The sequence below is a fragment of the Procambarus clarkii genome, chromosome 64, assembly GCF_040958095.1.
Source record: "Procambarus clarkii isolate CNS0578487 chromosome 64, FALCON_Pclarkii_2.0, whole genome shotgun sequence".
Taxonomy (NCBI): Eukaryota; Metazoa; Arthropoda; class Malacostraca; order Decapoda; family Cambaridae; genus Procambarus; species Procambarus clarkii.
Window position 1 is genome coordinate 1582826 of NC_091213.1, and position 15011 is coordinate 1597836.

The following is a 15011-nucleotide window of genomic DNA, read 5'->3' on the forward strand; positions in this document are numbered from 1 at the left end:
ACAATTGCTACCCACAGCATCATATAAACAAACATGTAAGCCTCAGTGTGTCCTAGCCCAACCAACAGAATGGTCCCTTGGCTTTGGGGCCCAAAGAGAGAGGAGTCAAAGTTCTGTGAATAGCCCTAAGCAAGCCTCTCCACCCTGGTGGCATGGCCTCTCAGGCAAACTCCCAAACACTACATGAGAAGATCTCTGCCAGTACACTGGCAGTGCTGGCAGGTATTCTGGAAAAAACCTAGTGTATGCAGCTCAGAGCAACACAAAACTAAGCCTACACAACAAACCAGATAGAAAACTTGCATGTGAAGCAAAATACTAAATTATAGAACAAGTACAAAGCAAATGGCCCCTGCAGGAAACAAGTCCAAGGACAGCCAGCACTTAGCCTAAAACAGAGTTGCTTGCCTCATCTGAAAGACCTGCAACATAACTGTCCAATTGGAAAACAGCAAAAGAACTGAACAACGAAGATTGCTGCATCTGTAAAGCTTCACTGACTATCTACAGGCTTTCCAAGTGTGGTGGTGAATTGTTACCCAATCTCTCTGCCTCTGTGAGGGGGGGACCAGGTTTTAGCTGTGGTCTCCAGTAAGTCACTCCCACACCTGATACAACCCATTTTCATGGAGCAATCTCAGTGAGATAGCTTCAAGGTCACTGGGGGCTCGTCCAGAAAACAAAATTTACTGGACTGGAAAGAAACGTATTTTTCTCTGTAAGGCTTTCAACATAATATTACATAGTTTGGGAATATGCAGTCTCTCCTGGAATGAATGCCTGCTTAGTATAAAAATCTTGTGCAATGCTATTTTTGTAATAATTCTACATAACATCAGGATAATAAAACCATTAACCTAAGTACAGTATATTTGAAATTTAAATCGAAAATAAAATAAAAATAATAAAATAAATTTTAACAATAAGGATCTTTGATACAGATAATGTGATAATTACTCACCCGAATATCTTGCAATGTTCCCTTGAAGTTTGGTCGAGTTATAGTTGTGGTAAAATTGGTGACACCAAGCTGACGTTTCACCCTTGCTAATGTGGTCTGAGGAACACCTCCAAGGTACAGAACCTGGGCTTGGAGGTCACCACCATACGTCAGGGTAGTGTTTAGCACAAGCACATTGTCTACATTTACCTCAAGCTCATTCCTGATGCGCTTTACCTGTTAGCAAAATAATTACAGTACTGTATCATTTATTTTACAACAATAGATAAATTTTCACTGAATTAATGTAGTATTAACATCATCAATTTCAAAACAATTAAAATACTTACATGAAGAAGATGTGGGTCACCATCTGAGAGTGTCAAGCCTTCAATTGTGAATACTTCCTCAGGTCCATCCAGTAAAATACGAGTAACTAACTTGCCATTTTTAAGCTCTACAATTATGTGTGTCTCTTGGAATCCTAAATTAGAGAAAATAAATAAACAACAATGAATAATAAACTTGTGTAAGTGGCTAGATTTATTCAGTTTCTTTCAAAATATTTATGACACTTAACATTTAACCATGGAAGTATTTTAAATCATTACACAAAAACACTTGATAAGCAACATCACCAACCTAGGGTATGAGCAGTATCCAGAGTTCCCAGATAGAAGATGAGGCCAGTAGACTCCCTGGTGCGTACCAACATTGACACATCAGCGTGGCTCCTATATGTTCCGTGGTCTACTTCAGGGATCACCACGGTTACCATGCTGTCTCTTGTATCTTCATTCCCAAACGTGACAGGAGTGAAGCCTGTGAGAAAACAATTGGTTTTACTATATAGAACTAAGTGTGTACAGTTATCAAATCTTTTAGGCAACACTTCCAAAGTATGAGCTGTAATTTATTATTAATATTAGACTGAAAAAGAAGAATATCACAGACCCATTGCAAAGATAAATTTTGAAGATTCTTATACGATTAGACACAAAAACATTGTACAGAAATTAAATTTGAAGACTGAAGATTTACACTTGGGTTTTGGCCTCCACCACCACCTCACTTCTTCTAACTGTCTAACATTTTGTTTGCCAAAGAGAACTTAATATTTTTTCGGCACCTTCATGTGCTTAACTTGAATCTATGAACTCTTGTTCCTGAAGTTTAAGGCTTCAAGAATTCCTCTGTCAATTTTCTTCATACATGTTTCTACATGGGTGCACTGGTGGCTTGCATGCTTGTTTACACGGCACACCACAGTAAACTTTCACAGTCATGTAGCCAATGCTGTGCTGGCTTACATTTAGGTCTGGCATAGTGTCCCCAGTGTCTGGGCATCCTATTTAATTTTCCTTTCAGGCTCTGGAAATCTACTTCAGTTGGCCAATGAATATTCCTTCCAAGCTTGTTCTTTCCTAGTGTGAATTCGAGGGTTGTTTGTTGTCCATGCCACTGGGCAATAATCATTCATTTTGCCATTGCCATTCTGCCTGTTGGGTCAGACACCTACAGCCCAGAGTCCTGTGGGGTTTGCCCTCCACATGTGGCTTTCCTATCTGACTCTCCTGATGAAGTTCATATGTATCAAGCAGCTACTGCTTTATGGGTTTGATTTGCCCATCTTCTGCGGTCAGGGTTGTGTACATGTTAGGGTCAAGTGAAGCCAAAAAAAGCAAGCTATGACTGGCATTCACAGCATGTCAAATAAACAAATGCACACGCCTCAGCAAGACCCAACACAATCAATCGAACCACTCGCAGCCAAGAGTCCAAACAAAGGAGTCAAAGACCCATGAATAGAGTAAGCAAGGTTCTCCACCCCCATTGGCCTTCCCTCCCCGGGGTGAACTGAATACAGTACACCAGAGAAGATATTTCTGTCAGTGCAGTGTTTGTGGGCACCCTTGGAAAATGCATGCAGTCTGAAGCACAACAAAGCCAAACCCACACAACATGCCAGATAGGAAACGTGCACATGAAGCAAAAAAACAGCGTTGAATGTAGAGAAACGCCATTTTCTGGGTGAGTCCCGGAGGCTCCCTGGAGCCCCCCCTCAAAAGAGGCATGAGAAGCAATGGCCTATAGAAACCCCCGTGAGGTTGGGAGCATTCTATGTCTGCCATCGACTGGATCTGGCACCCAGACAGGTAGGCACCCCAAAACAAACCCCAATTCTGGTAAACTATTGCTACCGAAAGCTGAACGAGTGGACAGAACTCCCCAAACGAAAATTAGCAAACAAGCATGACGCCATCATGTGCCGCTGTCTGAGCAATCCTCCCCCTCCCAGGCAGGGGAAGGGGGAGCCCCAGACCCCCACGCCGGCGATCTACTTTGCAGTTGTTAGGCTGGATGTCAAAATTTGCGAAAACACCGCCGACCGGAGGGAGGGAGGGAGGGAGGGATGCAGGGGGAGCCTTCGGAACTTGCCCAGAAAATGGAGTTTCATTACATTCAGCTCTGATTTTCTAGGAGGGAAGCCCTGTTGCCTCCCCAAAGACAAGAGAAAACAGGGAATCACCCGGGTGGCGATCAGGCACCACTCCTCAACGCGAAGCTGAGACAACTGGCTGCAACCGATGACCCAATGCAACGCAGGCCCTACCAGGTCCAGGGACATTGATGCTCACCAAAATCCTGGCGAGCAGCCAGGACCCTGTTCAACCATCCAAAAACCCCATGCCTGAAAGTCAACCCAAGATATGTTGCCAAAGACGGCAGCCAAAGCAGCAAACTTACGCACGTCATGGGCATGAGGATAGACCACAGGCTGGCTAGCCTTAATAATCCTGCAGACGACCTGGCAGACCTGAGCTTGGGAACAGGGAAGAAGGGAAACCAGATCAACTCACAGCGCATTCCCGGTCACCAAAACTGTAGCGCGCAAATAACTGGCAGAGCCATAATCAGACACAACACGCAATGCACTTCCAGCTTGACCCACCAACAACCAACAACCCAAGGACCCCTCTGGAAAGCAGCAGTCTCATTCCTCGACAGAAAAGGAGACGGCTGCAACCGAACAAACCTACCACCAGGACAAAAAGAGCAGAAAACCCTTCGCCGGAGGAGTGCATGAAGCGCCCTCTCCCGACCCCTAGAGGCCAATGCCAACAGGAAAAGAGCCTTGGAAAAACAATCCTGTACTGAAGGTGCCTCCACAAACTGAGGAGAAGAGAGGAAAGAGAGCACCCGGTCCAAGGACCAGAGGGCTCGGGCGATGCATGAGCAGGCTGGAGATGAAACAACGCATGAGACAACATGTGGAATGGAGTAGACGTAACATCAATACCGAACGCAAACTGGAATGGCTCTGCCAGCACCGCACAACAGGTGGTGACAATATTCGGCATAAGATGACGGTCCTGAAACAACCACGACAGGAAGGACAAGAAAATCCAATCAGAGACCAAAGTACACCTTTGCAGTGATAGGAAAAACCAGAAGGACCGCCAGGAAACCTCATACTGCCGACAAGACGAGGCACGCAGATGGGAGACCAACAATTAAGCCACCGGCGCCCCATACAAATGGTGATAGACTCGAGTCAGCCTAGACCAGACACGAAGACTCGAGGAGAGGAGCATACCAGCTTTGTAATTTGCAGAACCGATCTCCTGAAAGAGGTGGAGCCACGGGAAGACCCTTAGGTTCGGACACCGAGCAAGCAGAGCCTGAAACAAGGCTGGGCTGGCCACCAAGGGGCCAAAAGGACTACTCTCCCATGGTAAATCTCCAAGTGAGCCAGGATTTGGAGCAACAACTGAACCAGGAAAAAGAGGTACAAGTAACCCCACCTCGCTCAGTCCTGCCTGAAGGAATCAACCCCGACGGCCTCGCAGTTGGGGAAGGGCGCCATGAATACCAGGAGACGTCCTTGACCACGCGGATGCAAAGAGATCCACTTCCGGAGACCCAAAAGTCTGGCAGAGCCAACGGACTCTTCCCTCTCCCGGGAAGAGGGGGAAGGGGTTACACAGACAGAGGCGCGGCAATGTGATGACGTCATGCTAGTTTGCTTGTTTTCATCTGGGGAGTTCTGTCCACTCATTCGGCTCTTTGTAGCAATGTTTTCACCAGAATAGGGGTTTGTTTTGGGGCGCTTACCTTTCTGAGTGCCTGACCCTGTCGATGGCAGACATAGAATACTTCCAACCACACGGGGGTTTTCTATAGGCCATTGCTTCTCATGCCTCTCTGAGGGGGGCCAGGTTCTGGCTCGTAGTCCCCAGTAGGCCTAGAACTCCATACACATTGGCTGATGCCAGAAATTTAATATATCCATAACCTCCCCAGGAGCTATCCAGGCTGATATCTTGAGGTTATCTTGAGATGATTTCGGGGCTTTTAGTGTCCCCGCGGCCCGGTCCTCGACCAGGCCTCCACCCCCAGGAAGCAGCCTGTGACAGCTGACTAACTCCCAGATACTTATTTTACTGCTAGGTAATAGGGGCATAGGGTGAAAGAAACTTTGCCCATTGTTTCTCGCCGGTGCCCGGGATCGAACCCGGGACCACAGGATCATGTGTCCCTGCGTGCTGTCTGCTAAGCCGACTGGCTCCCTCCCCCCCTTTTCTGGGGGAGCCGACGGGGCTCCCCCAGAAAATATACGAGTTTTCTTTTGAAGAATCACGGATCAGTTGAACAATTGAAGTGAAAAGGTGGTGGGATGCCAAAATCATTAACAGTTTGAAAGTGTGATATTACAAATATTAAAGGCAAGATGGGACACCATGAGCATAGCTCTTGTCCTTTAACTACACATGTTAAATACATAATAATTTTACACATGCATCATTATACACATGCATTATTATACACATGCGCACACACACATGCCACTTTTACACAATTCCTGCCACCAACAGTCACTGAAGAGATGGACTGTTTTGTTTGGTTTCCTAATCTAAGCTATTCAATACAAAATATTATTACACAAAAGTTTCAATACAATGAAAAATTCCCATAATATTTAATGATATTAACAAAAATACATCATATTGGGCAACATTGACACATTTCAATGGAAGCCATATTCTTTACTTCAAACTGTATGAAAACCTAAAATATATGCAAAATTGACAAAACATCCCAATTGTGGGATGCCTAATTAATCTATTTAAGGGAGATTTAGCTGTACTATACCCATGAAACTATATTAAGTAACAGTTCTAAGTTACCTCAAAATTCATAATGACTTCAATAAATAATAACAATGCTACCTGAAACAATACATTACATTTTAATACATAGAAATTTGTTGTATGAACCTGTTGCACGGTTATCTTATTTACCAACAAGAAATATTTAGCAGTATATTCTAATTATGCAAAGTATAATGAGATCTTAGATACTCAATACTGTAAGCATATACTGTACTGTATACAGTAAGATACTCTTAAGATACTCAATACTGCATACTGTAAGCCTATGCAATTATAAGTGGAAAGATCACTTTAAATGCCATTATGCATAAAAGAATGCACTGTACTGTTATATGCAGTTTAATTAATATTTTACAGCAAATATATAAATCAGCTCCTCTGATGCAAGTGTTGACACTAGGGGTGTAACCTTTAGAATGTGTAGGTGTGTGTGTGTGTGTGTGTAATTACCCTAAGTGTAATTACCTAAGTGTAGTTACAGGATGAGAGCTACGCTCATGGTGTCCCGTCTTCCCAGCACTCTTTGTCATATAATGCTTTGAAACTACTGACAGTTTTGGCCTCCACCAACTTCTAAAATAACTTGTTCCAACCATCTACCACTATTTGCGAAAGTAAATTTTCTTATATTTCTTCGGCATCTTTGTTTAGTTAGTATAAATCTATGACCTCTTGTTCTTGAAGTTCCAGGTCTCAGGAAATCTTCACTATCAATTTTATCAATTCCTGTTACTATTTTGTACGTATTTTGAGGTCATCTTGAGATGATTTCGGGGATTTTTAGTGTCCCCGCGGCCCGGTCCTTGACCAGGCCTCCACCCCCAGGAAGCAGCCCGTGACAGCTGACTAACACCCAGGTACCTATTTTACTGCTAGGTAACAGGGGCATAGGGTGAAAGAAACTCTGCCCAGTGTTTCTCGCCGGCGCCTGGGATCGAACCCAGGACCACAGGATCACAAGTCCAGTGTGCTGTCCGCTCGGCCGACCGGCTCCCAAACGTAGTGATCATATCACCTCTTTTTCTTCTGTCTTCTAGTTTTGGCATATTTAATGCCTCTAACCTCTCCTCGTAGCTCTTGCCCTTCAGTTCTGGGAGCCACTTAGTAGCATGTCTTTGCACCTTTTCCAGTTTGTTGATGTGCTTCTTAAAATATGGCCACCACACAACCGCTGCATATTCTAGCTTTGGCCTTACAGAAGTCGTGAAAAATTTCTTTAGTATTTCGCCATCCAAGTATTTAAAAGTAATTCTGAAGTTAGAAAGCGTGGCATGGGCTCCTCGCACAACATTCTTTATGTGGTCCTCAGGTGATAGTTTTCTATCTAGAACTACCTCTAGATCTCTCTCAGAATGCTTTAAAGGTTTCTCACATAACTGATAGGTTGTATGGGGTCTATGTTCTCCTATTCCACATTCCATAACATAGCATTTATTAATATTAAATTCCATTTGCCAAGTGGTGCTCCATATGCTTATTTTGTCCAGGTCTTCTTGAAGGGCATGACATTCATCTAAGTTTCTTATCCTTCCTATTATCTTAGTATCATCAGCAAACATGTTCATATAATTCTGTATACCAACTGGTAGATCATTTATGTAGACAATAAACATCACTGGTGCAAGAACTGAGCCCTGTGGTACTCCACTTGTGACATTTCTCCAGTCCGATACATTGCCTTTGATTACTGCCCTCATTTTTCTATCCGTCAGAAAATTTTTCATCCATGTTAGAAGCTTACCTGCCACCCCTCCAATATTTTCCAGTTTCCAGAACAACCTCTTATTTGGAACTCTGTCGAAAGCCTTTGTTAGGTCCAGATAGATGCAGTCAACCCAACCATCTCTTTCCTGTAAAATCTCTGTGGCTCGATCACAAAAACTGAGTAAATTCGATACACAGGATCTTCCAGATCGAAAACCATACTGTCTGTCTGATATTATATCATTTCTCTCCAGGTATTCTACCCACTTAGTTTTTATTATTTTCTCCAATATTTTGACTATTACACTTGTCAATGATACAGGTCTATAATTGAGGGGGTCTTCCCTGCAGCCACTTTTGTAGATTGGAACTATGTTAGCCTTTTTCCACACATCCGCTATGACTCCTGTACACAGGGATGCCTGAAAAATCAGCTGAAGTGGAATGCTGAGCTCAGGTGCACATTCTCTCAGAACCCATGCTGAAACCATCTGAGCCAACTGCTTTGTTCTTACTTAGCTCCAGGAGCATTTGTTTTACTTCGTCTCTAGACATCTCTATGTCCTCTATGCTGTTCTCTGGAATTCTTATTGTGTCTGGTTCTCTGAAGATCTCATTTTGCACAAAGACACTTTGGAACTTTTCGTTTAATGTTTCACATATTTCCTTTTCATTTTCCTGTGTATCTGTCCCCCATTTTCAACCTCTGAATATTATTCTTTACCTGCAGCTTGCTTTTAATGAATTTATAGAAAAGGCCTGGATCTAATTTACATTTGTCTGCTATACCATTATCAAAGTTCCTCTCTGCCTCTCTCCTTACTGATGTGTAGTTGTTTCTTGCATCTTTTTATCACTGGTATGTTTGGGGGTTTGGCCTCTTCTATAATGATTCCATACTTGTGTCTTTTGATCTCTGGCCCTCTTGCAATTTTTGTTGAACCAACCCTGTTTCCTAGGTATGCATCTCTGTTTTGGTATGAATGTTTGTGTGCCTTCATCGTATATTTTGCAAAATTGGCATACATCTCATTTACTTCCTTGCCTAGCAACAAGTCCCATGAATTATACCAACAATTATATCCATGAAAATATTTCTAAGTTCCCCATAGTGTCCTCTCTTGAAATTGAGTTTAACAGCTTTGTGTATATGTATTTGTGTACATGTACGTATATATATATGTACTTGTGTATGTAACATTAATAATTGTGTAATTAGCTTCACAAGATTGTTAGCTAAACGAACTATGGGGTACAGTTCCGGAACCCATTATGTGCCTCTATAACCGTTTCCACCACTGCCCACGGGATGGGTATGGGGTCCACCACCACCCACGGGATGAGTATGGGGTGCATAATAAAGAAAGAATCAATCAATCTCAATGCCACTGCTTTACTTTAGCCCACATTCACTTTTAATAGCCTACTCTCACATTAAATAAGCTGTGCATCTTCGGTAACCACGAGGACAACATACAATTTTGGTGTGGTATACACCTACAGTAATGCCGAACCCAGTCACTCACTCACTGCACTATTACAACCTACATATACTCAACTTTCTCAATGAAAACTCTTCACCATATTTTACAACCTTCCACCAAATGCATGAGATCACTCTATAGGTATCTGCCTACTAACATTGTTATGTGTCTTTCCAAAAACTCATAAACACAATATAAATTTTTCAATCTCTGGAATGCTTTCTATAATAATACACTATATCATATTTAATCTTGACAGTATATGTAACATACAAATCTTATGAACATAAGTGACTAAGGTTTATGTACAATGCAAAGAAGCAATAGCAAAATTACTAGTCAAAGCAAAATTGTTAAAAATATTCATTTATACACAAATATGTTTCACAAATGTGAAATAAAGGCCAAGATACAACAAAATAGCGCAAGGAGCAAATTACAGTTTAAGAACTAGCAATCACTAAAGCTCAAGCAAGTGCAGTGAAAAGTAAGACCTACAGAGTGATGCTTCCCATGTTGCTCCTCCTACAAAAATTGAAGGAGGAAATACTGTATGAGTAAAGAAAATAACAGAATAGCATTTCTTTCCTCAATACTAAAGCAATTCCAAAGAAGAATGTTAAATTTCAAAGAAACATTGAGGTAAATATTTACTAAAAAATATAACAGTGGAAAAATTGTGCACTCTATCTACGTGAAGAAATAAATGGGAAATAACATTATAAAGACATGATTAAAAGTTTTGATGGACAAGATTTTGAAAGATATCTCCACTCAGTGGACTGAGTTGCATGCATAGAAAGAAAAATTACCATACTGAAAAGAAATGTTTTGTAAAAATGAACACAGAAAATTTCACTACAGAAAACTGTTCCTAAATCATCAATAAGAAATTGAAGTGATGAATATAATGAAATGGCCTATTTGGAAGAGTCCTAATAGCCCACTGGAGCCTAGGAGCTGGCACCACTAAGCCTAAGAACCATGTCAGGTGTCTAAGATGCACTCTGACCCCATCTTATGAATGAGAGTGCTGCCCAAAACTGAGGAAACCAGAAAACAGTGTTCTTATTGTTGCTATACTGTATATATACACTTTATATATAATTATGTACATTTTCATGTACCATTATAAACCACTAAGCAGTTCTAGTGAGTGTAATAACACTGTAATCAGATTATTACTGTTCTGCTTAGTCCCTGCATGTTTCCCACGAAGTTATAACAGCATGCATTCAATACCGATACAGTATTGTATATTATATTTCTTCATATTTTTAATACTTTTATCACCTTTTTTTTAAGTGCAATACTGCATTAGGCTGTCAATAATAATATTTGTATCAGAGAATGTGAAAAGCATAGGTACACACACATATATTCACGTCACTAACATGCTCAGAATATTATGTTATTTGAACAATAAAACATACAATTTTTGCTTAAGTATCTATATTTTTATGCTCCATTACAAACCACAAAATTGGTTTGGTGGGTGTGATACTCTCATAACCAGTGATCACTCAGCCTAGCCCTACATATTTTGAACAATGTTGTAACTACATTTGTATTTTAAATGTTTTTGCCATGATTTTTCAAGTGCAATGATGCATTGGGCTTTCAATAACATTATTTATATCACAGAACATGTAGAATATAGGTTCTCACAGATATAGTTGTGTCACTAACATGAGTTCAATATTATTCTTCGCGGCGGGAATCGTATTCCAGGGACCTGCCCGAAACGCTACGCGTACTATTGGCTGTACAAGAATGTAACAACTCTTGTATATATCTCAAAAAAAAAAAAAAAAATTATATTCGTTGAACAATAAACATACTGTTTTGCAGTTATTATACTATGTACACGTTATACATAACTATCTATATTTTTATGCAACATAACAAATCCCAAAAACTGCTCTGGGGGTGAGGTAATCTTGTAACCCATTCACAGCATTGCATTACATGCTAGTCAGCTCACGATGCCTCCTGACTTGTCAAACCCCTCTCAATATACTATGCACGAACTCAAGTCAAAACACGGCTATTATTATCAAATTCCTGGTCACTAAATAATGAATATGAACCATTTTACACAGGTTTATTTACTTAAGGAATATAAAGTCCTGTTTTATGACGCTTTGATGCACCAAATAGCAGCTGTGTGCTGTGAATGTCTGCCTCATGCTGTGAACATTGTAACGAGCAATGTGTTCACTGATATCTGAACATTGTACATGGTCTTTATCACAGTCAGGATCTTCTTGACACTATCTTCGCAAAAAAATCAATGTTACTTATATATTTCATCATTATTTAAGTGATGCACGGCATTGCTGTGAGCTGCTGGCACATTCTGGTGCTCATGGTTGACCTATCAGTAATGTGGTCCCTCACACCCAGGTCGAGTGCCCATGAATTTTGTCCAAGATGACATTGGTTTACTGGAGGCCTGAGGAAGCAGATGTGAGCCCCAAATATCCATAATCTATAGCCCATGCTGCTTGGAATTTTTTGTTCCGAGTAGCTGAATCTAAAAACAACAACAACAACAACTGAAGCCTTGAAACTTCCAAACAAACACCTTAAACGATGTAAACAAATGATCAGATCTCTTGAAACTAGTGTGAGCTTGTTAGCACTCACTCACTTCCAGTAAGGGAAGCCAGAGCTCCAAGTCTCTCCCGAGCCTTCCAAGACAGTTTTGTCACTGATGTGGACACCTCCGGTTGTCCAATGTATGGCTCCCGGGTTGTCAACCAGTCACACAGGTCCTGCTGCTTCTAAGCCAAGTGCCAGCTATCCTTGGACTTTACTCTGTGGGGGTCATTTGCTTGGTATTGTTCTGTGTTTTAGTTAGCTTCACAAGTGTTTTCTGTCCAAGCTGTCCAAAATCAGTGTAAAGGCAAAGATGCTTGTTATGTAATTCCAGAACAATTGTTGATGATGTTAGAGGCCCAATCATCATTAAAAAGGGGGTGTCAAGTCATTGCTGTGTTCTTTGGTGTAATAAAGAGCAGGTTTCCTGGGTGTTGGATTGAGGTATACTCTCTACTGTGCTTCATACACCTTCACCATAGGATAAGAACATTAGAAAATCTAATTGTCTCAGGTCACAAAGTTGCTTAGTACATGGTGATTTAGCAGTGATATGAGTATGCCCTTGGCTATGGCTTAAGAAAACAATTACGGTGCCTTTCTCAGGAAAATAAATTCAGTGAAAACTGTAAAGAATCCCGATTGAAGACACGTAACTAAGAAAATCTTAACTAGGATATGAATGGATTTAATGCCTAGCTGAACATTTATACTGTAAAAAACAGGTCTTCTAATATATTAAAACAATGAGAATTATATAAAAACTCACTCAATTGGCAGGTGTCCCCAAGATATGGTCTCATGCAATTGCATTGGTATTTGGTCCAAAGATCAACACATGCACCGTCGTTCAAGCAAGGGTTCGGACTACACTGTTCTATGCGTGGACATCCTTCCGTAACTGAAACCTATATGCCAAGAGTCAAGATTTGGAAGTAAATGTAGCAAGTGCATAATTTATATATATCAATACATTATAATATACACATATAGGATTAAGTGGAAGAGATCACTATGCATACAAAGAATGTTGCTAGCATTCACTGACAGCTTACCAAGATAACCTGCACTGGTTTAATATTTAATTAAATGTGTAACTTCCTTCCTTGGCTACTAAATAACAAGTTGTGGAAGCTTTAAACTGCTATTTTGCAACTCTAAAAGAGACAATAAGTACTCCACTTACAGATTACAACAGTAGTTCATCTAAAATTTAAACTTCACCGGTTATTAGAGCTGGCATTGAATTATTATTGTTTTCTAACCTACCATACTATGAAAGATGATGAAAAACTGTCCTTAAGAATTAAACAGATAATATATCTTACTTTCATGGATTCAGGAACAGTGCTTGGGATCATCATTGAACCATCCACTATGACATCCTCCATGCAACCAGTAAAAAATGGAGCCCCTTTGGAAAGAATCTTGAGTGTTGGGGTTGCACCACCTGTAAAAATAGTGTGTTAAGTGCAATGAAATAACACTATTTATGACAGCACCTGTGTAGTTTCCCTGATCTCCGAGTGCTTTCCAGAAAATATATACTATATTAGCTCATACCTACATCACAGTAAACTACCAAGCGTGGCTGGAACACTTGTGTTTTTTGGTAGTGATTCATGTTTTACTCAAGGCATGACAGTTTTTTAATGAGAAACCTTTAGATGGTAAATATTTTTTGAGTTATAACATTTGGTTGCTCCCGAGGGTAAACCCGCTGCATCAGCAAGGATTCACACAGTCAGGCATGACAATGCTCAAGCACTCGTGCCAGAGTCTAACTTTTCTAACACCACGTTAGAAACAGTCTTGTTATAAGGGCACTGGAGAAAACATCAATTCAGCCCAGAATAACAATGAGAAGAACATCAATACACACACAAAACCATACTGAATCCTCACGTGTCACAAGTGATGGCCAACTGGGAACTTTATAGTTACTAGTTCAACAGCCTTATGAACACAACAACTACATGGACACAAATGCCCAGTAAGGTTCCCAAACTAATATTATGTCATACTTTACTTAATTCTGATTATGTAATTTGTTTTCAGCTATTGAAACATTTAATTTGCTCAATGGCTTATCCTGTATCTATATTGTATATGTTTGCTTCATGTAATTACCTAAGTGTAATTACCTAAGTGTAGTTACAGGATGAGAGCTATGCTCGTGGTGTCCCGTCTTCCCAGCACTCTTTGTCATAAAACGCTTTGAAACTACTGACGGTCTTGGCCTCCACCACCTTCTCACTTAACTTGTTCCAACCGTCTACCACTCTATTTGCGAAGGTGAATTTTCTTATATTTCGTCGGCATCTGTGTTTAGCTAGTTTAAATCTATGACCTCTTGTTCTTGAAGTGCCAGGTCTCAGGAAATCTTCCCTGTCGATTTTATCAATTCCTGTTACTATTTTGTATGTAGTGATCATATCACCTCTTTTTCTTCTGTCTTCTAGTTTTGGCATGTTTAATGCTTCCAACCTCTCCTCGTAGCTCTTGCCCTTCAGTTCTGGGAGCCACTTAGTAGTATGTCTTTGCACCTTTTCCAGTTTGTTGATGTGCTTCTTAAGATATGGGCACCACACAACAGCTGCATATTCTAGCTTTGGCCTAACAAAAGTCATGAACAATTTCTTTAGTATATCGCCATCCATGTATTTAAATGCAATTCTGAAGTTAGAAAGCATCGCATAGGCTCCTTGCACAATATTCTTTATGTGGTCCTCAGGTGATAGTTTTCTATCTAGAACCACCCCTAGATCTCTTTCTTTATCAGAATTCTTTAAAGATTTCTCACATAATATATAGGTTGTATGGGGTCTATGTTCTCCTATTCCACATTCCATAACATGACATTTATTAACATTAAATTCCATTTGCCAGGTGGTGCTCCATATACTTATTTTGTCCAGGTCTTCTTGAAGGGCATGACAATCATCTAAATTTCTTATCCTTCCTATTATCTTAGCATCATCAGCAAACATGTTCATATAATTCTGTATACCAACTGGTAGATCATTTATGTACACAATAAACATCACTGGTGCAAGAACTGAACCCTGTGGTACTCCACTTGTGACATTTCTCCACTCCGATACATTG

General features: G+C 40.6%; 1 protein-coding gene across 1 annotated transcript in view; it reads right to left on the minus strand.

Annotated features, from left to right (window-relative positions):
- crb (cell polarity complex component crumbs) overlaps positions 1–15011 on the minus strand; it is a 227234-nt gene that overhangs the window by 71312 nt on the left and 140911 nt on the right. The window contains exons 23-27 of the mRNA XM_045759691.2: positions 13232–13353; positions 12673–12811; positions 1583–1762; positions 1291–1424; positions 962–1177 (exon numbers count right to left, since the gene is read on the minus strand). Coding sequence (XP_045615647.2) covers positions 962–1177; positions 1291–1424; positions 1583–1762; positions 12673–12811; positions 13232–13353 — 791 coding nt within the window. The remainder of the gene's footprint in view (positions 1–961; positions 1178–1290; positions 1425–1582; positions 1763–12672; positions 12812–13231; positions 13354–15011) is intronic.